We start from the raw sequence: 22333 nt of genomic DNA, 5'->3' as shown, positions 1-22333 counted from the left end.
GTAATCGGATTATTTGTAGCCATGACCATTACATAATTATCATAAAACAATGGTTCCTAACTTTATTGTGTGTGTTATAAAAGCTCTGAAACTTGTGAAATATCTTCCAAGAAAAATAACCACATTATACAAAAAAAGATTTTTTTCAGAGATTTTTACAGTCCCTCTGAGCCCTATTCATTTACCTCATGTTAACAACCATGCTACATTCTCCAACACTGCTTATGGGGACATAAATTGAAACCACCTTTATGGAAGACAACTTGGAATTATTTATCTAATTAGAATGCACATACTCCTGTTTCTGGGTAAAGATAACCAACTGAATATGTATCTACTTTTTCTAACTACGCAAGCCTTATTAAAGCTACTAGAAAGGGATTAAAAATGACATGGACCCACAAGGACAAGGAGAATAAGAGAAAGGACAATGGGAAACAAATACCTGGGAAGCAGGTAAATGAGTAGTAATCAATGCAGTAGATCTGAGAAGGCTGGATTATTTAAAAACAAAAAGCAAAAACAACAACAACAAAAAAAAAACAGTGGTAGGGATGGCTAAAAATTGAAACTGCCTACCGGAGAATTCCCAAAAAGTTCAGGACCTTCAGCTACCTCTAGAACTCAGTGGAAGGGGACAAAAGAAGGCGGGTTTGCTGAACACTATTTAGAAGCAGTCTGATCTTTAAATAACCTTCTCTACTTTATGACCCCACTGTTCTACCTACAGAGGCAGGTGGGGGTGAAGCACCCCCCATGTGAGGGGAGTATATTGGGTGTAGTCTGGAGAATGAATGTCTTGACCAAACAGTGACTAACAGGCCTGTGCCTGATGAGTGGGGCGGCCTGTGGCCTCTTCTCTACTCAGCGGCCAGTACCCCAAAGGCTTGCCTTTCCCTTCCAGCTGGAAATTGGAAGTTTAGTTTGGGGAATCTGTTCAGTCTACAAAGAAAGCCCTAAAAATACTATCCTTAGAGATTCCCCAGTAAACTTCTCAACCACATCACCCTACAGTAAAGCTCACTCTTCTGTACTCATCGTGTTACAGCTTTTTAATCTTCTATTCTTAAATATAAGCTGACAAGTATTATCATACCATATAAAGAATACCCTTACTGTGTGGAAGACAGAGACCAAAACAAACAGAAAAGAGTAATATGGAGGAATCAGAGGAAGGAAAACTGTTAAAAAGTTAGCTCTGGCTTGTGTGCCTAAATGGTTAGAGCACACACCTGGCCCTGTGCACTTAAGGTTGTGGATTTGATTTCTGGTTCAGGGTACCCACCTGGCTTGCAGGTCCGATCTGGCACTGGTTGTGGCACATGTGGGAGGCAATCAATCATTGTGTCGCTCTCACATTGATGTTTCTCTCCTCCCCTCTGCCCCCTTTCCACTCGCTTTAAAAATTAATGGAAAAAATATTCTCGGGTGAGGATTAACAACAAAAGTGTCATTTCAGAGAGAAAAGTTATTTGAAACATAAACCAAGATAAAAATGCTAGAAAAAAAAGATTCAAATAAAAAGAAAATCCAGGGTTAAAAATAAATCTGAGGAACCTTCCCCCAAAGGGCAAAAAATATATAGGAAAGGAAATAAAATTGAAGTCCAGACAAAGAGCCAATGCTCTATAACAAAAATTTCCAAAAAGAAAAAAAATGGAGGGAAAGAAGTATCAAAGAAATAATGTACCAAAAAGAGTTTTAAAAAAACTTACCCTCTTATGCTCCCTTTCTGAGAAAGCTACTAGATGATTTGTTCCAAAAAAGTTAGGGAATCAAATCAAGAAAAGTTATATGGGATACAGGAGATAGGAGGTCCATGACAGGGGACCGATGGAGAGTATCCTCTGGATATTGATATAGGGAGTTTTTTTTGGATGATATCTGTGTGGCTGGCAGAGAATAGTCCATGTTGGAAAAGGTTAGAAGATGATGGCCAACTCTGGAAATCACGAGGCAGCATCACAAGTATATTATGGTGTGATATGGTGTGATAGACCAAGTATTTGATCCAATTCTTCATTCTCTGCCACAGTGTTGTACTTTTGTACCCTTGCTGTGGCTTCCTGGCAAGTGAAATATATTTTCTTCCTCCTTGATTCTGAGTTTGGCCTTCTACTTGCTCTGGTATTTTAACAAGTGATTTAGGTAAAGGCTGAAGTGTGCTTGTGTTATTGAGCTTGTCCCCTGTGTTCTTACTATTGCCATAAGGAAGGCTTATTCAGGGTGGCCGCAGCTCTCTAGTTCGGCCTGCAGAGTGCAGTCCCTGGATCAGAGCTGCCACTGCTAGCCCACAGCCCTGCCGCTTGGAAGTGGAGTCATCTCAGCCAGCACACAGTTGTATGAGTGAGAAAAGTTTATTGTATGCTACTGCGATTGTATTTAAGGAATCATATTTAAAGGAAAAATGATTGCCTCTGGGAAGACAAAATAGAGTGAAGGGAGTAGGGCAAACTTTTTCTTAATTAATCTTGTTTGTATATTTGCTTTTGAAACTGTACATTTATAACTGATAAAATATGAACTAAAACTTAAAAATAAGAAAACAGGTTACATCATTGATTAGTAGATAGAGTTTATAGTGGTCGGACAAGAGATCAGGCAGTTGGGGTGTTTGTAATAAGATTTTTCATGTCTTCAATTGTAGTCTCCTGATTGATAAGAACAGTCTAAGAAAAGGGAGGGTTTCTAACCAAGATTAAATGAAAGTTTTACAGGATCAAATGCCTCCATGCGATAACTGTGAGGTCAACTTTAATGCAAGGGGAGAGTAAGAGGACGAAGCTGCTGGTCAGAGACTGAGTTAGAGAAATAAAAAATTTCAGAGGAGCCACGATAGAGCCGAAACCAAGCTTCCAGGTTTTAGTACAGATATTAGTTGTTCAAGTGAGGGTAAAAGTCAAGGAAGCTGCTAGAGTACATTTGAAACTTGGTGCAATGGACCTTGAATTCAGGCAGTATAATGTCAGTAGTTGGGCAATATAATCAAAGAGATGGAAATTTCAAGAAGAAATTAAAAAGAACTCTTAGAACTACTAACAGAAATGAAGATTATATTTAAGTTTATTTGTATTCTGGACATAGCTGAGGAAAGAATCGTGAACTTGAAGATGTCTCAGTAGAAATTTTCAAAACTAAAAGGCAGAGAGAGAGAGAGAGAGAGAGAGAGAGAGAGAGAGAGAGAGAGAGAAAGCCTCGAAAAAAGAAACCCAGAAGAAAATACCCAAGAACTGTGGAGCAACTACAAAAAGTATATCATGCACATAATGGGAATACCAGACAGAGAAGAAAAAGAGAAAAGTAGACCATATTTGAAGCAATAATGACTGAGAATTTTCCCAAATTAATGCCAGACTCCAAATCCATAGATCTAGGAACCACACAGAGAACACCAAGCAGGATAAGTGCCAGATAAACTATACGTAGCCATATTACATTTAAACTGTAATTCCTAGCTAATGAATAAGACAAGAAAAAAGAAATAAGCATTCTGTTTGGGAAGGATATAAACATTCTTTTTTTATATGTCATCTATTATATCTATAGACGACATAATTGTCTATGTAGAGAATCTGGAATAATGGACAAAAAAACTTTTGGAACTAATAAGTAATTGTAGAAATGTTGCAGGATTCAAGTTTGTATGCAGTGCTACATTGCTTTTCTAGAGACTAGCAATGAGTAGGTGGCATTAAAAAAAATATACAACACCATTTACATCAGCACCCCAAAAATTATATACTTAGTTATAATCTAACAAAATGTATATAAAAGCTGTACAAAGAAAAGTACAAATCTCTGATGAGCAAAATCAAAGAACTACTATATAAATGGAGAGATATTCTATGTTCATGGATAGGAAGACTGAATAATATTAAGATGTCAATTCTTACAGCTTTAGGTAAACTAATACTAAAGTTTATATGGAGATAGAGAAAAACCAGAACAGCCAATGCAATACTGGAGGAGGAGAACCCAGTTGCAACCCTGAAACTACTCCACTTGAAGACTTACTATAAAGCCATACCAGTCAAGACTGTGGTATTAGTGAAAGAATAGACATCAATTAATGGAACATAGGGGGAACTGAGAAATAGACCAACACAAGTAGTTAACTGATTTTTGTCAAAGGAGCAAAGGCAATACAACAGTGCAGAGATCATCTTTTTAATAAATGGTATTGAAACACTGGACATCCACATGCAAAAAAAGAATCTAGAGACAGACTTTACACCCTTCACAAAAATTAACTAAAAATGTAACTTAAATGTAAAACATAAAACTATAAAACTCTTAGAAGATAACACAGTAGAAAACCTAGATGACCATTGATAGGGCATTTTTTTTTTTCTTTTTTAAGATACAACACCAAAAGCTTAATTTATGGAAGTATTGATAAGTTAGACTTCATTAAAACTAAAAAAACCTGCCGGGCAAAATAATATTTTAAAAGAATGAGAATAAGAGCCACAAATTAGAAGAATATGTTTCCAAAAGACATTTGTGATTAAGGACTATTATCCAAAATATACAAAGAACTCAACAATAAGAAAATGAACAGCTCAATTTCAATAACATGATAAAAGACCTGAGCAGACACCATACCAAAGGAGATATACAGATGGCAAATAAACATTTAAAAAGATGCTCCACATCATATACCATCAGGGAAATGCAACTTATAACAGAAATGAGCTATCCCTACACTTCTATTATTATAGAATGGCCCAAATCTAGAATGTCAACACTTAATGTTGGTGAGTATGTGAAGTAACAAGAACTCTCATTCATGCTGGTGGAAAAGCAAAATGGTACATCTACTTGAGAATAAAATTGGACAATTTTTTTTTTTTTTTTTTTTTACAAAAGTACACCTATTTTTATTATATGGTCCAACAATTGCCCTCCTTCATATTTGCTCTCAAATAACTTGAAAAGACTATAACAAACTTCACACATGAATGTTTACTAGTGTTTTCATAATTTCTAAAACTTGGAAGCAACCAAAATCTCCCCCAGTATATGAATGCATACATGAGCTGTGGTACATTCAAACAATGGGATATTATCCAGTGCTAAAAAATGATCTATCAAGACACAAAAGACATGAAGGAAACATAGATACATTCTATTAAGTCAAAAAAGCCACTCTGAACAGGATATTGTCTGATTTGAAGTATTAATATATTACTTCTGGAAGAGGCAAAACTAGGAAGATGAAAAAAAGTTCAATGAGGGTTGGGTGCAGAGTGGAGGAGGTGCACAGAGGATTTTTATTATTTTACGAGAGGCCTAGTGCATGGATTTGTACACTGATGGAGTCCCTTGGTCTGGCCTGCAACCTCAATCCAGGACCCCTCAGGGGATGTCAAAGGCCTGGTGCATGGATTCGGCCCGATCCCCACAGGCCAGGCCGAGGGACTCCACAGGTGCACAAATCTGTGCCTCTAGTATGCATATAAGATCTTTGTTTAATCTCTCCCTGCCCTACCCTGTCCCCCTTTCCCTCTGAGATTCGTCAGTCTGTTCCATGTTTCCATGCCTGTGCATTGAGAGTCTTCCCCCTGGTGGTCAGTGCACATAATAGCTACTGGTTGAATGGTTGCTTAGGCTTTTAAATATAGAGATTATTATACATTTGTATCAAACTATATGATATGAAACACTAAGAATGAACTTATTGTTGTAAGTTCTGGGCTTTGGGTGATAATGATTTAGTGGTGTAGGTTCATTGATTTTAATAAATGTACTATGGAGTAGGATTTTTATAGTGGGGAAGGCTGTGAATATGTGGCAGTCGGGGGTATATGGAAAATATCTGTACCTTCGGCCTATTATGCTATGAATCTAAAACTGCTCCCCAAAGTGTATTAAAAAGCTCAAAAATGAGCCCACAAAAATTTAAATTCTGTTGAGACCTCCAATATTTGTAAAACTCTATATTCTGTCCTCAAAAATGATATATAGCTTTTCTGGGAGTATAGTTTTACGTTGACGATTATTACCTTAGAAATTATAAAGAAACTATTCCATTGTTTTTCTGATTTTTATTGTTGCTATTAAGAAGTCCCAACTAAGTTGGATTTCTGCTTCTTTATAAGACCTTTTGTTGTAGCTGCTAATTGTGCTTTCATCTATTAGCTTCTTTTATTTCATAAGGATTTTTAATTTGGAGACTCATGTTCTTCATTATTGCAGTTTAAAAAATTTATTAGGTCATTTCCTTGTCCTACCCTTTTCTGTTCTTTCCTTCTGTTTTCTTTCTTTCTTTCCTTCTGTTTCCTTTCTTTCTTTCTTTTAAAAAACATATTGGACTCTGTGGTTATCATCAATTATTCTTTTCTCTCATTTTTTTTTAGTTTTCCACCTTTTTAAATATTATTCTGTCTTGTTTTATGTGTATATATACTTTTTCATTCTGGTCTTATTTTTTTTTTAACTGCATAATTTCTAGTTCCTCTAAGAATTTTTACTTTTTTGCCTTTTTAACTTTTATGTTTGAGTTTTTCCTTGGGTTTTATTTAAATCGGGGCTTTCTGCTCATGTTTGCGTGCTAAAGACTGGTGGGTGGGTTTGAGGATGAAACTTGTTGATTGTGACCTTTACTGTAACATGACTGGGATGGGCTGTGAAGTTGGGGACCTCTGAAAACAGTGTCCTCAGGACTTCTGTCTGGGGAGGACATTGTTCCACACTAATTTGGGCTATAAGTTTAAGGAGGCATGGAGTTCTCAGCATGTGTGTGTGTGTGTGTGTGTGTGTGTGTGTGTTTCATGTGATAAGTAATATCCCTACGACTCCCATGCTGGATAATAAATGTTGACATTTTGTGCAATTATACATTCATTATCTTTCTTGGTTAAATACCATCTTGCTGGGTATTTTCTATTAGTTCCATTTGTTCTTTTTTTTGTCTGCCTTTGTATTAATATCTTATTTTTTATAATTTCATTTTATCACTATTGATTTCTTATTCATAACTTTAAAATGTCTGTTTAGTGATTGTCTGTGGCCTCATTTCTGGGTTCAAGAAAAAGTTGTGCTTGTATAGTTTACCTGCTGTTTCTTTTCTTCGGAAAAGAGCATCATTTTTCCCAACTTCCCATATCCTAGGGAAACGTGAAAGTCATCATCAGTGTTCTTATGACACAGAAGTTCAAATGCAACTTGTCCTGAAGCATGCATTGTTTGAACTCATTGTGAAAGCAAGGTTGTAATGCCAACAATTACTAAAAACTCCGTGACTAGTTGTAATATCATTCCATCCAATGAATGGAAAGTTTAGACCAGTCTTTCTGTCAAAATATTTAGCCTCTCTTTCTGCTATATATTTATACCTGACCCATAATTTTTCATGATTCCCAGTGGCCCTGGTGACTGGAATCCTGGAGACTTTATGTAATGTATAGGCTGTTGACATCTTGCCTAGTACATCACATGGTTGGCAGGGCACAGCATCAAGTAATATTCTTACCCCGCCAGCTGAGATGGCAGTAGTAGCTGTTGCTATGGGCTCCTCTCAGTATTCACTTTGTGAGCATGTTGAGGGCTGTCCCCAGATGTGCTCAGTATCCGGCCTCTGGGAAGAGGCAGGAACAGCATCATTGCTCGTCATCTTTGGGACTTAACCACAGGGTAAAGAGACCACTGTTCACTGTACACACATCTCCCTCACATACTAGCAGATGAGATTGTGGAGGGGCTGGAAGCACAAAATAGAGGTTTTCCTCTGCTAGGCCTTCCCTGAAGCCCTCACATAGCATTAAGTATTTTATCTCCTGACCTAATTCTAGACTCTCTTCTAGAGCTACATCTGTCACATTCGGTAGCAAAATGTTTGTTATAAACCAGTCTCCCCTTCCAGAGTGGAGTCCTGGAGGACACAATAAGTGTCTCCTTTGTATTTATATGGTGCCACTTAATACAAAGCATGTAATAGGCACTCAGTATTATTCAGCTGAATTATATTATGTTGGTAATTTTAATGATTCTGCTTCATATGCTTTAAAATGTTGTTTATATTTTCCTAAATGTATAAAAGACCTTTGTAAAACTGTGTCCAATTTTGGAATAAAAATATAAATCATTTTAAAAGGATGTATTGATATCTAAACTATTAAGGTGAATGAGAGACCTATGACCTATACATATAAGGAAGGGGATTTGGAGTTTTATGAATACATATATTTGTTAAATCAAATTGTGATATGGAAATCCTTAGGAATTTTAGAAACATGTTTGGAAAGGTAGCTTATGAACAAAAGAAATTAAATATTCTGACATCGGAAATGACTGAGGAAGTTTGAGACTTACCATTGCAACATTCCTATTTTCTACTGGCTGTTAGTGCATAGGGAAAACTATTCTATAACTTGAATAATCAGTAGCTAATCAAAGAGCTTGGAAATTCTGTAGGCTCTTCCTTTCCTCTATGTAATTGGTTATACAATAATTGATTAAGTTTTCCTTAAATTTTTATTTTAACTTGTTAACTTTGTTTTCCCCTTCCCAGTGTAGTGACTATGACCTGGAATTTGGAACTGAGTGTTTGCAACTGGCTCTAAAATACTGTCACGTCAAGGCCAAACTTGTGGAAGGATCACCTGATCTCTGGAAGGTAATGGAATTGGTACTCTGTTCTGGGAATTGTCTGTGCTTATGTCATTCCTGAAGACACATGCTGCAAGTATAAACACCTTACAGGTGCTTTAGAAAATGGGGAAATAGTATAAAAATACTTGGTTTCATGCTGAATCACTATTTCTGGAAGAAAAGGTGTGTGTGTGTGTATGTGTGTGTGTGTGTGCGCGCATACATTAAGGTATTTAAAAAAGTTTTACTGGGTTTTTTGAGCTGTCAAAGTATGGTATTGCTTCTATTATTTGGTTTTAAGAAAATTTACTTTCACACAATTTAAAAATAAATAGCCAGTAAGACTGCTTTATCCACATATTTTTTCTTGTTCTCTCTGTGTGTCCTTTTACTCTATTGCCTTACACTCAACTGGATTTGAGGATGGAACTCTGCTTTCTACAATAGTCCTGGGGTGGGAGTGCCAATTTTTTTGGAATAATGATGTGCTTTAATAGTACCTTGAATTCAATGGATTGGGCAAAAATATTTCATATGACAGTGAGAGGCCTTTTATAGATATTACATTTCTTCTCTTAAGTGAGGTGACATTACTTAGAGTATAAATATTGCAGTTGTTTCTGGCTCCCTGTTTCCTTCTTCTGCCTCCTGTTATTCATTATCTTCCATCATTATATCTATCTATCTATCTATCTATCTATCTATCTATCTATATATATAAAACCCAATATGCAAATAGACTGAGCAGCAGAACAACTGAACAATCAGTCACTATAATGTGCGCTGACCACCAGGGGGCGCACGCAGAATGTGGCAGGTGTTGGCTGCGGTGGGATAGTGTAGCAGGTGTTTGGGTGTGCCAGACCAAGGTGGGGTGCCAGTCTCTGTCATCAGGGCGAGCCTCTGGTGGTTACTGAAAATTCTTTGCTCCCCCATGCTGTGGTCCCACCAGGTGCTGACACTTGCTGCCAGCGCCGGTCCTGCTTGCACCTGCTGCCAGCTCCAGAGCTGCCACTTGCACCCACTGCTGGCACCCAGCACCAGCCCTGATCACTCAGCACCATCACTGGGTGCCAGGGACGGCTGCTAGCTCCGATCGCCCCTCAGGGCTTCTCTATCTCCTGCTGGTCCTGAGGGGCTATCTGGGCCAGCAACCGCTGCTCACACTCACTGCCAGTGATGGCCCCGCTCGCACCCATTGCTGGCACTGGCCCCTTTCATACCTGCAGCCAGCTCCAGAGCCACCGCTCGCACCCGCTGCCAGCACCTGGCACTGCCCCCAATTGCTCGGTGCCATCAGCGGGTGTGAGCGGCAGCCGTCGGCCCCAATTGCCCCTGAGGGCTTCTCCACCTCCCCCTGCTTCTGAGAGGCAATCAAGGAAGCAGCCCCTTGCACCTGCTGATGGCGCTGGGCTCCACTCTCACCCACTGCTGGCGCCAGCCCCAATCACTCTGTGCCATTAGCAGGTGCAAGTGGGGCCGGTGCTGTCGGCACATGGAGGTCGTGGCAGTGGGAGCAGGAACTGCCAACAGACGAGACCAGGGGCCAAGCTGGGAGGAGCCAGGTGGGGCTTGGAGGGTGGGCCAAGACCAGCCCTTGTGTCCACCGCAGCCTCACAGCACAGAGTTCCTTTCAAGGTGCACAAATTCGTGCACAGGGCCCCTAGTTTTTTTATTTATTTTTATTTTAAAAAAATAATAATTCCCAGCTGTTTATTTAGCCCTATTTAGCCTCTTATGATGGCATTGTATGAGATGCCTTTAGTATAGACTTCTAATTTGATTACTTTTATGGTGTTACCATTTCGTATGAATAGAGATTATTTCAGTTGCTTTTAAACCAAAATAATGGAATCTCCACTTTGACAGTAGTGCTTAATTCTATAATAATTCCAGTGTTTCTACCATTGGCTAAAACTCAGATGTGAGAAAAGATTTTGTATTATTACGCTAAAATTAATACTGGACTCCGGTGGCTGTGCCCAGCACCTGGAGCAGGATTCAGAAATCTGACACAGTGACAAACACATCTCAGGAGGCATGGCACTCCCAGAAGACAGCAGAGCCAGGACACCTTCCCCTACCGCTCCGAAGTCAGGGTGCTCACCCTCTCAGTGGTGTGAGGACTGTGACTAGGACTGTTACTCTGATACCAGAAATCCCAGGAGGGTTATTATTTCTGTATTTTACATACTTTTTTATTTATTTAATTTTTTATTTTAATTTTTTTTTTTTTTTTGGTAGAAATAAATGTAAAAGGTAAAATTCAGAGTTGATGTCAGTGTTCTTGCAGCAGGCACCCTGGGGCATGGAGGAAACATCAGTTTTTATCAAGTCACCCTGCAAAGTAGAGGCCATCCCCAGAAATGAGCCACCCTCTCCCCAAAGAGTGACCAAACACAGAAGAGACCAGAAATAGGTGTTAGCACTCATGCTTTCTGAGTGCTGGTGCCTTGTCAGGCTCAGTGAACACTTACTGCCCTCAGTAGAATTCCGTCTCGTCTGTAGGACTTCCATCTCTTTAATGGGTAGATGTGCCGTGTTTTTGTCTGAAATATAATTAAATATTTGATCACTTACTACACTGTGTAAATCTAATTGAACAGACTTCCCGTTTCTAAATGTAAAACCATCCTCAGGGCTTGAAAGATTTATAGATTTATAACCAGTTATTTAAGAAATTCAGCTGTGTCCCGTTGTCTGAAAAGGCTTCTTTAGGAGGAGTTTCAGAAGTGTTTGAGTCATCAAAGTATTCCTGGAATGGCTGACTTCTGAGGAGTCCTTTGGATGTGAACATTTTTTTTTTTAAGGAGTCAGGTGTTCTAGCATCCTTGTTAAGAACTAAAGAAACAAAAGTCTCACTTTTTACCCCCCCCCCCTTTTTTTTTAAATCTGAAAAATACACTGTGGTGGCATAATTTCTTTTTTGTAGGTTTTCATCTAGTTATTCAGTCTAGAGGAAAGAATATTTTCAACATAGATGTAACTGATGAAATAGAAATAAATATAATAAATATCCCCCAGTCTACATTTGTATCTAGTAAACATTCTATATCTTTAAATTTTAAGATCTTCTGGATTCTAATTATTGGAGTTACATATTCATTTTCTCATGCAGTGAAAGGTGGGAGAACATTAAGTATAGTATAACGTAACTCATGTAAGATGATAGCCAACTGGACTTGACCCTGAAAAGTCTTATTTACGATGTTGAGTGTGAATGCAGATGGAACAACACAAAGTAGGTGTGACAGTGTTTGTGTTTTTGGTGCTCACCTGGAGGTAGCTGAGAGAGCCCTGGCCTCGTATTTGGAAGAAATCTATCTCTGTGGCTCTCAGTTTCAAGTTTTTCTTCAATTGAAAAAAAAACAACCCACATATACTTACATATGCACATGTATACATATATATGTGTATATATGTAAGTATATTTCACATATACATTTTATCTAAACACTTTACCTAGATGAAATATAGCACAGAAGCACAGTCGAACTACACAGACAGAACTTGAGCTTCCCGAGGTGAGTGGCAGGTGTGGGGCTCAGAGTCTCAGGCGCACAGAGGCCCTCCCCTACAGTGCAGGTGTTCCCGGACACTCTAAAGCCCCAGTGTGAAAACCAGTAAATCAGAGGACCAAGGCTCCCTCCCATCACTACGAGGTTGATTTTTAAAAAAATAACTGTCATAAGGTGTCATGTAAAGACAAAGAAAAACTATAGATCATGCTGACAGAAGAAAATCAACTTCAAAACTGATCATTAAACTGTTTTTGAAATTAAAAATAAGGAAAGGGCAACCTATGTTACTATGAGTCTGACAGAAATGGAGTAAGTCATTAATTCAGAATTACATTTCCCAGTACTTTTCCCTTAGAAAAAAGGGCTGTTTTAGACTCAGTATTTAACAAGTTTAAGAGAAATACTTCGTTATTTATTTTCATTGCATCAGTGTTTTAGAAGTAGAGCTGAGGTATTCAGTATGGCTTTATGTTGAAGATATAAAATACAAAGCATTTAATCAGCACATGGCTGGTATCCATAGCCTATAAGAAAAAAGTAGACAGAGGAAATTTAGTACTCTTTCTTGTTTGCACAGTTAATTATTTAATAATAGTGGAGAGAGGCCTTTTGGGTAATAAAGACATGTATTTTATTCATAATATGGACTCCAATGCAAAAATGTTGTCTTGGAAGTATGCTAGAAAAACACTTTAGTATTTGAAAGCAAGTTTTCTCTTAATTAAAAACATCATTAAGATTTATTTGAAAAAAAAAAAAAGACTTTCACAATTCTATTTTAAGTTGGAATGCAATCTTATCCCTCAACAAAAACAGGAGGGGATAGAGATGAATAAGGTAATTAACCACCTTCCCATTAATTTTTGCGTTTGTGGACAAATATAGAAATAAGGCATTTTCTCATTTAAATTGCACACATTGAATCTTCATTTCAGATATGTAGCTAACTTTGATTTTTCAAGCAACAAAAGAAAAACATTTAATTCTTATAAGAAAAATCTCTCCACTAAAATGTAGTCCACTCAAGTGAATGAGTTTTTCCCATTCTTTTGAATCCTCTATTGCCCGCACTTAGAACAGGACTTTGACTAGGATCTAAAACACAGTAATTATATGATAAGTATTTGCTAAATGAATGAATGAAATCAATACTAGTGCAACCTTTAATTTGGTAAAATGCCCAGCATGAACTTTTAAATATCTGTTTTCTATTTTCCCCCCAGATAATAGGTCAGTAACTATAGTTCTAGTTTTCTTTGGCATGTATTTGATTTAGAGATAATGTAGCAATGTCACATTTACTTTAAATAGATTAGTTGAATGCTTGAGCAATTTCTCATCTGTCTTACAAATTGACCACTACTTCTAATTCTGGATTGTAGTTTGGGGCTAGGATTTATCAGCCAGGATAAAGGCATAGAGCAGGAATATATTTTGATTAGAAGTGCCCTGGGTCACTTGAGCTGAGCAAAGTTTCTGTACAAGTGTCCTTATGAGATAATTTGGAGGGGAAAAGAAGTTTAAATTGTAGGCATAGAAAGGTACTAATTTGGTGAGAGTACTTCTCAAAGTGGGTTTTTAGACCAGTTGCATTCTAATCATCTGGGCATTTGAATGATGAGCTCCTAAGACCTTGTAGTATTGATTATTTAGTTCATTACTTAGTACATTTTCAGTTCTGTGGTATGGGAGAACTATTCTGTGATGCAGTACACCTGACATGTTCTATATCTGAGCTCAGTGATGTGGCCTGGGACGTATCTGCCAAAGGACCATGTCAGGTTACATTACAAAGAGCCCATTGCAATTTTGAGGAGGCTGCGTATTTTTAAGGAAAGATTGTGATTATTCTTATGTACATGGTGGTGCCTTCTATGCTCTTTTTATCAGAGCCAAAAATCCTCATAAGGTGAACCTTGTGGGTACATACAGACATATTCCATTCAGAAGAAACTCCCTTCTTAATGTGAGTTGACCTTTAAGAATTTCCTCATTTCAGCTAAAGAGGTGACTTGGTGATTTTTTGTTATACTTACCTTTTCTTCCTTCCTAAGTAAAACCTCACTGTTAAACAAGAATTCTAATACTTTCATATAAATACCACCACATATTCTTTGATAAACTTCTGTTACGTTGACAAGAATTCAACAAATCTCTAACCATATGTGGAAATAGAATACATTATTCAGAATTTGCTGATGTTGATGTAATTTAGAAATTGTCAGTATTATGTGTTTATAGTTTCTCCCAAATCAAGAATTTCCTTGGGGGCATAATTTTATTGCTCTCACATTCCTTCCTGCTCTGTTAAGTCTAATGAGGTTTATCTGTCCTTTAGGTGACCTACAAACGAGATTTGTATGCAGCTGAATCGATTATTAAGGGTATGTTTGGCCTTGTGACTCTCAGTTCCTGTGTTTCAGAAATGTAAGCCAGTTCAGAATTTCTCATGACATTTTAGATCTCAGAATTCTCAGAAGTATAAATGCCCGTAGGCCATGGAAGTCTGTGATTTGCTTTTTTGAAAAATAATTACATGTTGCTTTGTTTTCCGCTTGTGAAATATCACTTATTATGTGTGATTTATGTCGTATTGGTCTTACTTTTTATAGAGGAAATGCTTTATTAATTTGAAGAAAGTATGGGACATTGGCACTATTCAAAGTAGCAACCGATATTTTAGTAAATTTATAAAGATTTTTATATTTTACTGTTACCGTTAAGAGGACTGATCCCCCATCACTATAATATCAGTGCATTAGAAAGCATCTTTCGTATGAAAATATTATTCCCAAAACACAGAGATTGGGCTGACTGACTTTTTACATTTTTTTTTTTCTGGTTCTGACAATGACTAATTTTGTTGGGTAGTTTTAGACATTACATGTATAATAACCCCTTTCTCATTCTTTTTTCATCTCTATGACTCTAAGGTCCCAGCTATGCAGTGGTAATTTATTTAATAATCAACAAATATTTATCCCTGTGCTTCATGCTGTGCTAGGAATATAATAATGAGGCCTATACAGGACATTCGTCCTGTGTGTTTGCAGCCCCAATTGCGTACATCAAGGTTTCCGGGCCTTGGCATTGGAGGTTGGGTGATTCTTTGTTGAGGGCACTGTTTCCGGCATTGAGTGTTGGGCAGCAAGCCTGGCCTCTGCTCACTCCACACACAAGCACTCCTCCCTCCATCCCTCCATGGCGGGAACACCTGAGGTGTGTTCTGGGCGCAGCACTGTGTGAAAGGCATGGTCCTGGCAGAACTCAAGAGGGTCCACCCCCCAGTCCTGAAGCAAATGCAGTGCCTTTCAAGGTCAGTAACTGATTTCTTTAAAAAATGGATGGAGGACAGAACTGTGTGCTCCATTTCTGACCGGTGAACTTGTAAACTCGTTTGAAAGGTGAAAACTTGTAAATTCAAACTTGGAAGTTGGAAAAGAAAACTAAATCTGAATTCTGAATGCATCAAGTGTATTATCAAGTTTTGGGAAAACCACCTATGGAACAATCAAAAACTGAAATCTTATTTTTTTTTTTTTTTCTGGTCATGACATTATTTATAGTTTACCCTCCAGGCTGTTTTTTTTTTTTTTTTTCTTTAGGGATATTGTGTTTCAAACCATTAATGTACTGTAATTTGTGTCTGTGTATCTGTGTATATAAACAGATCACCTATAGCTATAAATCAAACTGTTGACATATATTTACATATGAGCCAGGGGATGTGTAAACATTACTTTGGAGAAGTTGGCTAAACCATGATGTGGTTGGGTTACATTCTCAACTCAAGGAAAGATAAAACTCTCTTTGGTTTCTTTACAAAGTCCTATCTCTGTTTACTAGGTGAAATGGAAATGATTTATTTTGTGACTAGTTGGTAAGTGGTTCTGTACACTTCTGCCTCTGTATCATCGGAGCAGGCTGCTTAGCATGTCAAAGCCTACATTTTAAGTGTAATTGCAAGGGCTGTAGTTTTGGTAATTGCTTGCAGAGAGAGATGTCAGTTTTCTTATTTAGATATCCTAGTCTCCTAGACTCCTTTTATTTTTAATGTATTTAAAAAGTATTCTACTTTTATTCCCAGGAAAAGTCTGACTGGATGTGAACAGCTGATTTAGAGCAACAATTTCCCAGCGTTTCCTTATGCCCCAGGGCTTGTTTTTCTAATAACCCCCAAGAGATTCTGATGTTGCCTATTCATGGGGAGGACCACTGCTCTGGGGCCTTCCTACTCCCCGTGTGGGCCAGCAGCCTTCTGACTCCCTGAGAACCAGAATGCAGGAGTCTGGCCCCATCACATTAAGTTAGAATCTGCAGAATTTTAACAAAAACTCTGGCTGATTTGTACATCAAGTTCAGGAAACACTCCTCTAGGTTGCTCTCCATTGTTCATTTCTTCCCAAATCATAGATCTGTGCATTAAAAGCTTGGCATCGTGGTACGTTCCATCAGCTCCACATGCTTGTTCGCTCCGCTGAGATTGCTACCTGCCTCCAGGACTTGCAGTAATACTACCACCTCTGAGGTCTGATGGCAGAAATACCTCTGGGCAGAGGGAAAAAAACCAAAAAACTCTTGGATTTTTAAAAATCAAACTGTTGACATATATTCCAAAATATAATATGGTATAGAGCCAGCTAACTATCTGAACTCTATATTCACCTGTTTGCCTTTCCCTAGTAAGTGTTCAAAGTATTTTTCTAGGCACTTCCTTTATTGGTATTTACTTTGTGCCAGGCATTGTTTATAGCATTTTGTATGGATTATTTCTTGCTTCTCCAGGAACTCAGTGGCATAAGTAGTGTTATTGTTCCCGTATTACACAATATCCAATGTTTCTAAGCCAATTCTAACTTGAAAGGGATGGAAAATACATTCTTCAATCCAGGTTGCCACCTTAGGCAGTTTACCTCTTTATAATGTTATCCTCCCTTTTATTCCTTAAGTAGATATTGTTCAGATTCCCTTGTCTGAAATCCTTGGGCTACATGTGTTTTGGAACTTGGAATACTTTATATTCTCCAAAGCTACTGCATTACGCCACATATTATGTCACATCATCAGTGGGATTTGGGACCGCACCACATAACAAGACTTGTAATATGTAAATGTTTATACATTCAATGCCAGGGTAATGGCTATTGATCCTCTAGCCAGTTCAAGTTTAGAACTGATTTGGCCTCCAAATTTACATATTCAAACAGTTTAAAAATTTATTTTAAGAACTTTTCGAATTTCACCATTGCCGATAACTTGATGTGAACCTCTTTGAGGTTGTGAATCAGTGAAGGTGGGAAGAATGTCTAATTTTTTTTTTCTTTTGCATCTTCTAACATTGACTTGAATTGAGCGATATGTCCAAGGGTGCCGCTACACATGTGTTTTACCTTTGAATCTGGGGACCTTAAATTGTGGGGATAGATAGGTGTCCATTCCCTCTCACCTTTCTACTCTACCTGCTTCCAACAGATGCATGTTGAGGTCCAGTGAATCTATCCCAAAATCATATATATATATATTTTTAAGTATTGTTTTATTTATTTATTTTTAAATAAATCTTTATTATTCAGATTATTACAGATGTTCCTCTCCCCCCCCCCCCATGGCTCCTCTCCAACTGGTTCCCCTCTCCCATACCCCATGCCCTTACCCCTCGCCACTGTCCTCATCCATAGATATAAGATTTTTGTCCAGTCTCTTCCTGCACCCCTCATTTCCCATTTCCCCTTCCCCCTGAGAATTGTCAGTCCATTACCTTCTATGCCCCTGATTCTATTATATTCACCAGTTTATTCTGTTCATCAGATTTTTCTGTTCATCAGATTATTAACTTGATTTTTAGATTTAGTTGTTGATATGTATTTGTTGTCACTTTGTTGTACATAATTTTTATCTTTATCTTTTTCTTCTTCCTCCTCTTCTTAAAGAATACCCTTCAGCATTTCATATAATCCTGTTTGGGGGTGATAAACTCCTTTAGCTTTTTCTTGTCTGTGAAACTCTTTATCTGACCTGTAATTCTAAATGATAGCTTTGCTGGGTAGAGTAATATTGGTTATAGGTTCTTGCTGTTCATCACTTTGAGTATTTCTTGCCACTCCCTTCTGGCCTGCATAGTTTCTGTTGAGAAATCAGCTGACAGTCGTATGGATACTCCCTTGTAGGTAATTGTTTTTCTCTTGCTGCTTTCAAGATTCTCTCTTTGTTTTTTGCATTTTATTTTATTATTATTTTATTTATTTTTATTTTTATTTTTTTTATTTTTTTGTTTTTTATTTTGCCCTTAGCATTTTAATTATGATGTGTCTTGGTGTGGTACTCTTTGGATTCCTCTTGTTTGGGGTTCTCTGCGCTTCCTGGACTTGTAAGTCTATTTCTTTCACCAGGTAGGGGACGTTTTCTGTCATTATTTCTTCAAATATTTTGCTCTCTCTCTACTTCTCACATCCCCATAATTCAGATATTGGTACACTTGAAGTTGTCCCAGAGGATCTTTACACTATCTTCATATTTTTGGATTCTTTTTTTGTTGTTGTTTTTCTGGTTGGGTGTTTTTTGCTTCCTCATATTTCAAATCTTTGATTTGATTCTTGGGATCCTCTAGTCTACTGTTGAATTTCTGTATATTATTCTTTATTTCAGACAGTGTATGCTTAATTTCTGACTAGTCCTTTTTCATTTTTTTTTGGCATTCTCATTTAGATCCTTGAAGGTCTCACTAAGTTTCTTGACCATTTCTAGAATATTCTTAAGTATCCTTATAACTGTGGTTTTGAACTCTATATCCAATAGTTTGTTTGCTTTCCTCCATTTCTTTCATTCGTGACATGTTTCTCTGTCTTCGCATTTTGGTGGATCCCTGTGTTGATAGAGTGGCTTTATGTGGTAAGTGTGCTATAGGGTCCAGTGGCTCTGCCTCCCCTATCACCTGAGGATGACACTCTAGGTGCAGCCCTTTGTGGGCTGTGTGCACAGTCTTGTTGTAGTTAAGCTTTGACTGTTGTTGGTATCACTGGGAGAAATTGACCTCCAGGCCAATTGGCTGTGAGGACCCACTGTGTCTATAATGGAACAAATGCTGGAGACACCTTTATGGGGCAGGACTTGCTTCATTGGGGCTTTGGTGCTCACTGAGTCTGCCTCATGAGTGTGTCACTTATGGATGTGAGGAGTTGAAATCTGGTATGATCTCACACTGACCACTAGATACACTGGCTCCTGGATCTCCAAGGAGGTGCAAAGTCAGCTACTGCCAGAGGCCACCCAGCAGGAGCTACAGCGAGATCTGCAGATTTCTCCTCTTTGTTTGGGGTTTGGAAGTTTTGGAGCTCTCTGACCCAGCTGCAGTTTGTTAGGGTAGGCTGCAATAGCACCAGTATATTCATATGCAAAAGCCGCTGGGCACAATTTGGGTGGGGTTGTAATTGGGTGGGGCAGGGTCTCAGGGAATCACCAGGGCGTAGCAAACAGCGATGCTGCCAGTCAACCTTCTCTGCATCTCTGCATACCTGTGTCCCACACTTCCACACAGTAACCATGATTCCTGGGAGCACCTCTGCAAGAAAGCCTTCCTTGCTTTCCAACCTGATCCCAGACAGTTCGGTTTCTCCCTGTAGGAGCCTGGGTTCTGGTTCATGGGTTGATGCTCAGCCACTGAGCCATACCGACTGGGGGAAATTATATTTTGGCATAACTATTTTAAGTTTATTTTTTATAGATTGGATAAAACATTTCTTTGTTAAGCATCATGTCTTGCAGGAGCGTTTTATACTCTCAGATTTATACTTGTCAACTGGAACAGCATGTATATTTTGGTCCATCATAATTTATGTGGAAGACTATATCTTTAGTTTAATGTTGGAGTTTTAAAAAAAAATTTTTTTTATTGATTTGAGAGCAAGAGAGGAAGGGAGAATGGCAGAGAGGTAGAAACATTGTTTAGAGAAAAACATCTATCTACTAACTCCTACTGGGGATCAAGCCCTCAACCTGGGCATGTGCCCTGAGTGGGAAGCAAACCTACAACCTCGAGGTTCATGGGTTGACACTCAATCACTGAGCCATACCAGTTGGGCAAAAATGGGAGTTTTGATGTAACTAACTTCACATAAACTTTTGACTAAGATCCCTGAATTGTGGTTTATAGCAAGTCTCAAAATTTGAACTTTATTTCATGTTGTTAGATAAGATTTATTTTTAAGTTTATTTTAGCACCAATATATTCAGCTGGATTTTTATTTGTAGCAAACTATTCAATAGTAGGAAACATGTATATAAAGTAGTACTCCCATATTTGTCCTTTACACAGTCATCTGCAACAAAAAATGTACAGTTAATCACAAATTTACAGTTATGTAACATAACATTCTTAATATTGTGGGGTTTTTTTTTGGTTTTTTTTTTTAAGGCAGAGAAATGGACTTGGTAATTTTTCTTTAGTTTTTATCCTTTTTAGGCTTCTATTATGAGTGAAATTTAAAACATACACTTTTCTCAGGAGTAATGTGATTAATTGGGACAAGACAGTGGGCTGACTGGTAAGTGTGTAAACAGCCACTTAACAAAGCGGTTTTGTACTTTTGTACTTTTTCAACCCAAGCTGGTTGAGCCCACCCAAGCCTGCTCTGTATGCTCAAACCTACTCAAACTATTAAAGTGATGACAGATGCCAGCAGTAACATATTTTATCTAGACTCACATATGCAATATAAGCAGTCCCAACCCACATTTAACATGTTGACCATATTCTGGCAAAAGGATCAATACTTTAAAACCTTCTAAGAGGAAAATTTCCTATGGCAGTGGTCGGCAAACTCATTAGTCAACAGAGCCAAATATCAACAGTACGACGATTGAAATTTCTTTTGAGAGCCAAATTTTTCAAACTTAAACTTCTTCTAATGCCACTTCTTCAAAACAGACTCGCCCAGGTCGTGGTATTTTGTGGAAGAGCCACACTCAAGGGGCCAAAGTGCTGCATGTGGCTCGTGTGCCGCAGTTTGCCGACCCACTGCCCTATGGAAGTCCTAAATAAATGATTGTACTTATTTTCCACCATCATTCTTCCTATATGTTTCAATATATGTAATTTTGTGACAAGAGTATTTTAAAACTCACTAGATTTTATTCTTTTCTGGTTATGATTGTACAAACCGAAGCAAACTTGTGATATAAAAAAAAACCTCTTTTTATATAGTGGTTTATATAAAAATGGAAAAATAAAATAGTTAAAATTCAAAATTGTTTTTAACTGGCATTAGTTAATGTTAGTTTAAATGGTTAATATTAATGTTCATGAAAAAATTCATGTCTTTTTCCAGTCATATGTAATGTTTTTATTTGATAAGCACTTCATTTTAAAGAAAATTAATTGAATTAGATTTCTCAGACATAGAATATTGCCTGTTGGTTAAGAAATTTAGAGTATATTTCGAAAATACGCTTTTATTTTTCAACATCAGTGATACAGGTGATTTCTTTTAATGCTAGGTATTTATAAAGTCAAGCTCTAAATCCAGAAAAACCTGCATTTTAATATTCCATACAGTTAAAAAATATTCTATAGGGAAGCAGTTGGATTCTTTTGTGCTTATACAATGAAAGTAGCTGAATGTGCTTTTAAATTGGCTCTGTCTGAAAGGAATAAAATAAAATCACATGCAAATAAAATTGATTTAGGTTACTGAGAACTAAGAAGACTCATGTGTTACAGTGCATATTGTATACATATTAATAAATTTAATGACTTAATCCTATTGCATTACATGAATCTTTTCTCTTAAAATTGTGTTGTTTTAAATATTCTTCATTTTTTTTTTACCCAAATTGAAAAGATGAGAACCTTGAAATCAGGTTTTCTACATCTGTGACTGGACAGTGTTTTGCATCTGTGGTATGTCTTTCTCAGGTTTTTCTTGTTAGATACCCAGCCATGGTGCCATTTATGTTATTAACTATGCTTTTTTGGGCTATGCAAAGTGACAGCTAAGACTTACATGGAAATTGTAATTTTTGACGTCTGGTTTTTTACTATGATACTTCATTTTCCAAATTTTCACATTAATACCATAATTTCTTTGTACATAATATAGTTTTTGTTCTTCACTCTCTTGAAAATAATTGTGTTAGCACTGTATCTTACGCGGATCCGTAAGAACATTTGCGTCAAGCTTTAATTAATAGGAGCAGGAAGACTGCAATATGATTTAATAGCTGCT

General features: G+C 37.5%; 1 protein-coding gene across 5 annotated transcripts in view; it reads left to right on the top strand.

The window, feature by feature from the left end:
- The window catches only part of CRPPA (CDP-L-ribitol pyrophosphorylase A), a 154685-nt gene that overhangs the window by 30608 nt on the left and 101744 nt on the right, over nucleotides 1–22333 (top strand). For 4 of the 5 annotated variants that reach the window (XM_084897181.1, XM_084897182.1, XM_084897183.1 and 1 more), the window contains exons 4-5: nucleotides 8513–8617; nucleotides 14452–14497. In XM_084897181.1, the coding sequence (XP_084753307.1) occupies nucleotides 8513–8617; nucleotides 14452–14497 (151 nt within the window). The remainder of the gene's footprint in view (nucleotides 1–8512; nucleotides 8618–14451; nucleotides 14498–22333) is intronic. The other variant, XM_084897184.1, reaches the window with a different exon arrangement.

The sequence above is a fragment of the Pipistrellus hanaki genome (assembly GCF_964339955.1).
Source record: "Pipistrellus hanaki genome assembly, chromosome: 10".
NCBI classification, from domain to species: domain Eukaryota; kingdom Metazoa; phylum Chordata; class Mammalia; order Chiroptera; family Vespertilionidae; genus Pipistrellus; species Pipistrellus hanaki.
This window is presented reverse-complemented; position numbering and strand designations above follow the sequence as displayed.